This window comes from Lupinus angustifolius, chromosome LG04 (genome assembly GCF_001865875.1).
Source record: "Lupinus angustifolius cultivar Tanjil chromosome LG04, LupAngTanjil_v1.0, whole genome shotgun sequence".
Taxonomy (NCBI): Eukaryota; Viridiplantae; Streptophyta; class Magnoliopsida; order Fabales; family Fabaceae; genus Lupinus; species Lupinus angustifolius.
In genome coordinates, this window is record NC_032012.1 from 13,846,692 (window position 1) to 13,852,714 (window position 6,023).

The 6,023-nt window shown below is 33.1% G+C and overlaps 1 protein-coding gene across 2 annotated transcripts; it reads right to left on the minus strand.

Moving 5' to 3' along the window:
- Positions 659-4,063, minus strand: LOC109345930 (inactive TPR repeat-containing thioredoxin TTL3-like). Of its 2 annotated transcripts, XM_019585216.1 has the most exons (8): positions 3,207-4,063; positions 2,411-2,606; positions 2,138-2,322; positions 1,725-2,058; positions 1,422-1,623; positions 1,222-1,328; positions 780-982; positions 659-736 (listed from the first exon to the last, which is right to left on the minus strand). In XM_019585216.1, the coding sequence occupies exons 1-7, from the start codon at positions 3,923-3,925 to the stop codon at positions 827-829; spliced, it is 1,899 nt and encodes a 632-aa protein (XP_019440761.1). In that variant the 5' UTR covers positions 3,926-4,063; the 3' UTR covers positions 659-736; positions 780-826. The 2 variants fall into 2 exon arrangements, with proteins under 2 accessions (XP_019440761.1, XP_019440760.1); XM_019585215.1 differs by having other exon boundaries at positions 659-982.

The following is a 6,023-nucleotide window of genomic DNA, read 5'->3' on the forward strand; positions in this document are numbered from 1 at the left end:
ACCAATGCCATGTTAGAATAGATATGATAAAATTAGTTATATAACTAGATGAAATTTGTAATATGACTCTTTACTATTTATTTTTTATTAATTAAATTTTGATCCTCTAATTAAATATGTAGATAATTAAAATTTTACCTAATCATTTAATTATGTAGAGTAAAACTAAATCGATGGTAATGAATAACATTCAATTTCCAATTACATAGACAAACAAAAACATACTTTTTGATTCACCCAAGTGACCCAACAGTCCTTGTATGCATTGATTGTTCAGATTGGTTTTTTTGCCATCTTGTCATACCCATGTCCTCCAAGATTGTTTAATTTCCACCACAGTATTTAGCAAACAGTGACAAAATGCATGTTGACAAGGTAGTGAAGATAAGCAAAATGAAATAAAACAGCATGGACCATGCATACAAAGAATCTTTCACATACTTTGATCTCCACCAAGCACAAACATTGTCCCTCATCATCTTTACCTACTTAGATAGAACCTATATATACACATATATATAGAAACATGAACTAATATCTATTAGAGGTTTATCTTCCGAAAAGCATTGTGAATGTTTTATCTCAAAACAAATGGGCGAGGAGGGGAGTACCCCAACAAATATTTAAATCATTCTCGAGACAATGGTGTGAGACTTAATTCCCTACAAACATCGGAAAAAATGGTATTCATTTGTATGTATCACAAGGAAGGCTGATATTCCTATGAACTAAATATGATTTAAGAGCAAATTCTTGGAGCACCTTCTTCAATTGCTAAGGTTTTTTTTTGCACGTGAATGTAAATAATAAGTATGAATTCCAAAAGCTAGAAGCTAATACTTTTCTTCAGTGAGTCCTCTAGGAACTGATGGGTAGGACAAATCATCTCTTTTACCTTCTCACCATTTTTATAAATTTTAAAAGTTGGAACACTTCTTATGCTTTCAGCTTTTGCTATTGCTAGACACTCTTCCACGTCCACCTTCAATTCAATTTTAAACAAAGTTAGGAGGATAGGAAAATTATGTTAGTGAAGCTTACAAAAGCGAACAGATATCTCCTGTCCCAGATTCTCTACGTTATCCCGTACAAGCAAAAACAACAATAGTAATGAGGATTTAAAAAATTTAATTGGCATGACAAGTTTTCGTTAGGGCGGGGTAGGATCTGAGTAGCATATCTCTGTTGTTACAACTTACAAAAGGCACTTGCATTGCATACCTTGATAAATTTGACAGAAGGATATCTAACACACAATGTATTTATGAATGGATATATTTCTTCACATACTTTATTCCATGCCTCTTTGAAATAAACTACAGAAACACCTGAAAATTCAAATTTTCATTAAATATATAAATGAAGCAAGAAAAATGTTGAGTAAACATAGTTGATATTAACAAAAAAGGTATTGAAATTACCAGCAGAGCCAATAGCAGCTTTAAATTTATCTAGTACAGAGATTTCTTCAACTTCAACTCCGAATTTGGTACCATATACCACTCCGCGAGATTTTTCCAATGCAAGTCGAGCCTGACCAAGGGATTCAGCAACTTCATTGTCATGAGGGAGTTCGCGTTTCAAAGCCTCGTAATCTTTAACAACTTCGGCCCATCTTTCAAGCTGTAACAAGATTATGCTTTTTAAATTACGACAATGAAACAACTTCGGAAAGCATATAAACAATGAACATACTCTCATATGCACATGGCAATTGGAATCACCTTCGTATTTGATGCAGCCCTGCGGAATAGGGCCTTGGCGTAATTTGGTTGAATATTGAGAGCTTGGTTGCAATCTTGAACAGATTGTTCCCATAGCCCAAGTTTAGACCAACAAATAGCTCTATTGCAAAATAGAACATAGTTGGCATTGTCATATTTGAGGCCTTCTCCATAAGCAAAACAAGCGTCAGAAAATTTGCAGGAACTGAAAAGATCGTTGCCCCTGGAACGAGCTCTTGCCACCATTCTAACGGTATTTACAATCTTAGCAACTTCAATATTACTGTAATCTAACATGCTAGCCTTTTCTGCTGCTGTGACAGCATTGTCAAACCTGAAATAACCGATCATCTGTTACTCACTCACTCAAAAACTTCTTACATAGTTTTCAATTTAGAATCAAAAGTGTTTACCTTCCCAATGCCATCTCAATCTGTGCAACAACAAAAGGCACATAAGCGTCACCGATCATACCAAAAAACTTGGTTTGTGTGCAGGCTGGAGGACAGCCTTCCAACTTGGGAATGTTTGACAGACATGATTCAGCATCATCAAACCGACGGAGTTTTAAATAAGCTTCTGCTTTACAAGCAACAAGCTGCAAGTAGCAGTCTAACATGTTAGCAATGGAAACTGTGTGCATATTAGGAAATACGAAATTTTAAGCTCATTAGTCAAGAGCCTACCTGAGGTGAAAAATCTGCTCCCACTGCAATGGCTGCCTCTGATTCCCTAAGTGCTCTCTTCCAATCACCAACCTTCCGTGCATCTTCACATTGGTTCAGATGATTCTCCAATAACCTCAGCTTCTGCTCTTCAGATTGATCCTCCTGCAGCCCGGAAAGAAAGAGATGTCGCCGCGAGTTCTCAACCTGCCCAAAGCTACAGAAATTCTAAATCAACAGTCTAGAATTAGCTAACAAAAATTCCATGCTCAAATCTAATGTCAACAGGCACCAAATCAATCAAGATGAGAAAATCAAATCACAAAAAAGCCTTTACCTATCTAGTGGAGAGGACTACATGATCAAACAACGCATTAGTATTGTGTCATAACCCCATGTCTTCAAAAAGTGTAAAACTTGACAAAACCCATATGATAATTGATAAATACCAATAACAAACTTGACAAAACTTATGTGTTGTTTTTGGGGTGCTATTTTCTCTTTACTAATAAGAACAAAATGTATGCACATGTTCTATTCTTATTTTCATTGATTAGTTGCTTCACATGTTATGTTCTTATTAGAAAACAACACAAACTACAGAAATCAATCATTCAAATAACAATTAAACCATCCATGTGGTTCATCAAAACAAATCCAATGCACCAACAAGATGTGTCATGCACCCCGAAAGGGTGAGAGGATACCCTTGGTAGTACCAAAAAACCCCATTCCAATGCATCTCGCCATTAAACACAAAAATCTAACTCCACCACATAGAGACTAAAATTTACAAAGAAAAATTTAATTTTTTTACCGCATATAAAGAGAAACAAGCCTCATATGAGCCCTTGCATAAGAATGATCCAACTTAACAGCCTCATCACACTCCCTAACCGCCTCTCCTAACCTTCCTAAAGCCGTAAATGCCGCTGCCCGGTTACTCCGGTAAGCAGCATTCCCCGGCGACATTGAAACAGCACGATCATACAATACCAACGCCGCTGCAAAATTCCCATTCTTATATAACTCATTCCCAACTCTCTTCACCTCTTCAGGATCAGAACAACCAATCATTGCACGCTGCTTCACCATCGATACACACGCACCCACTGGATTATCATCACCACTGTTACTATTACTGTTACTATTAATGCTTAACTTTGAACCACCGCGCATTATGCTGCCGCGGCCGTAGTTCACCGTACCGGAACCCAACACGTCGGTTCGGGTCGACCCACGAGAGGGTAAACCCGGTTTGAGGGTTTTTCCGGCCGGAGTGGGAGTTGATATGGTGGAAGCTCCGCCGGAGTAGATTAATGGGGCTCCGGCGGAGACTGATCTCCGGTGGCGGGGTTTGGAGTTGTGGGTTGGTGGTGCGGCGGTGGAGATGGTGGTGGAGGAGGTCGGGAAGTTGAACGGAGAAGGTTGTAGATCGAAGTGTTTGGAATCGGATTTGTTGTTAGTGTGGTCGTAAAGCAAAGAATCAAAACTCTGTTGATACATAGACTTGGAACTTCTGTGTTGTGTTTTCATTCTCTATCTGTGTTTTGATTTGTTATAGGAGATTGGAAAAAACTAAAGGTAGAAGAAAAAAGTAGTGTTAATGTTATGTGATGATGCAAGTGAAACAAAGACGAAAGAAAGAAAGTGAGTGAGTCTAAAAAGAAAGTATTTGAGTCGAAAAAGAAAAGGGAGTAAGGTGTAGTGCATGTGATGTAAGAAGAGAAAAAATGAAGGTAAAATTTTTATACATTTTCAGTCAAAGATCTCTCATTTATTCTTTATTATAATACAAATTGATGATGAATTATATACAATTATATATAAATATTTAAATTATTTATCTATATCTATCTTCTATACTATATAAAGTCAGGTGTTACTTTAACTATGGTGTAATTTTTACTTCCTATTTTGTCGTTCACATTATTTAATTTTTATAAATAACCATATAATCATAATTAACCACTACTAACCCATTAATTAACCATATCTCTCACCTTAAACTAAATATTATTATAAACACACAAAATTATAATATAAAGTACACCGTATACAACAAATATATTCTAATTATAAAAAATGAAATATATAAAAATTAAATATGTAGTACCATACAATTGGTCGGTAGATACGAAGTGCATGTACACAGTAGTTATATATAAAGGGAAAATATGAAATAACTATCATAGTGTAATTTCACTTTCCTACTTTGCCCTTAAACTTTTTAATTTCTAAAAAGAAAATATGTAATTATATATAAGTATGTAACCACTACCAACCTATTAACCACCTCTAGTAATCTATATCTATACTATATATAAAGCCAAAACTTGAAATAACTTCCCTCATGGTGTAATTTTTATTTCCTATATTGCCCTTAATATTATTTAATTTTTACAAAAAAACTATATAATCCTAAGCACCACCATTAATACATTAATTAACCACATATCTTACCTTAAATTAAAAATTATCATAAACACAAAAAAATATAATATAAACTACACCGAACACAACAAATACATTTTAATTCAAAAAAATGAAATATATAAAAATTGATTATGTAGTATCACACAATATTCGCCGGCAGACACGAAGTGCCTGTACACACTAGTTATAATAAAACAAAATGTTATAATATAAAGTATATTCAATAAAAAATACAATATAAAGTATACTCAATACAAAAAAATATTCTAATTCTCCAAAATAAAATATATAAATTTTGAATTGACATTGTAAAATTATGAAGCTGGGCTTGCATGCACGAACCACTATTTATTAATAAAGCTAAAATAATTAATAATCACCACCATCATAATTTATATATTCAAAATTTATCTTTTGTAACCTCTCTCATTAATGAGTACTATAAACTTACATACATTTCTTCTATTACTTTCATTTTTTATATTAATATATCATTAATCTTTCACATATTCTCTTATTTATATCTTCACTCTCTATCGATTTCATATATTGCATTTCTTATATTTAAATTATTTTTCTTAAATAGTATAATATGAAAATGATACATTCTATATCAGAAAAAATAAAAATGTGAGTTGATCGACATAAGGTGCTGGTCGACATGCTAGTTACAATAAAGGAAGATCTAGTCATTTTAGTTAGGCTTCATAGCATTAAGGTTGGGTTGGTTAATTGTGGACATGTGGTTAATGTCATTTTTGTAATTTTAATTTAATTTCAAATGATAAGTCAATATTACAATATAGTACTTTCTGATTTTTTTTCAACGCACATTTTTTAATGGGGTGAGTTCTGTGTAAGATCTACTAAATTGCCAGGGTTTTTATATAAAAACAGGCCATATTTTTTTATTTTATTGTTGCAGTGAACACACAATAATAGAGTAATTGTGAAGAATCTTAAAAAGAGTGTTATAGACAATTATAAAGGTTATGTATAAAGTATACAAAGGTATGTTGTTTTACTACGACTATTTAGTAAAAAATAAAAAAAGTTACTACCTCCTTCATTATCTTTTCTTGTTTTAGGTTTTTTTTTAAAACTATTATTATTCTATAAGTTCCTATTATATATTCATTCAATAATTATATAAATCATTAGTTAATTATGTTTTTCTTCTATCCCATAAAAAAGTAAG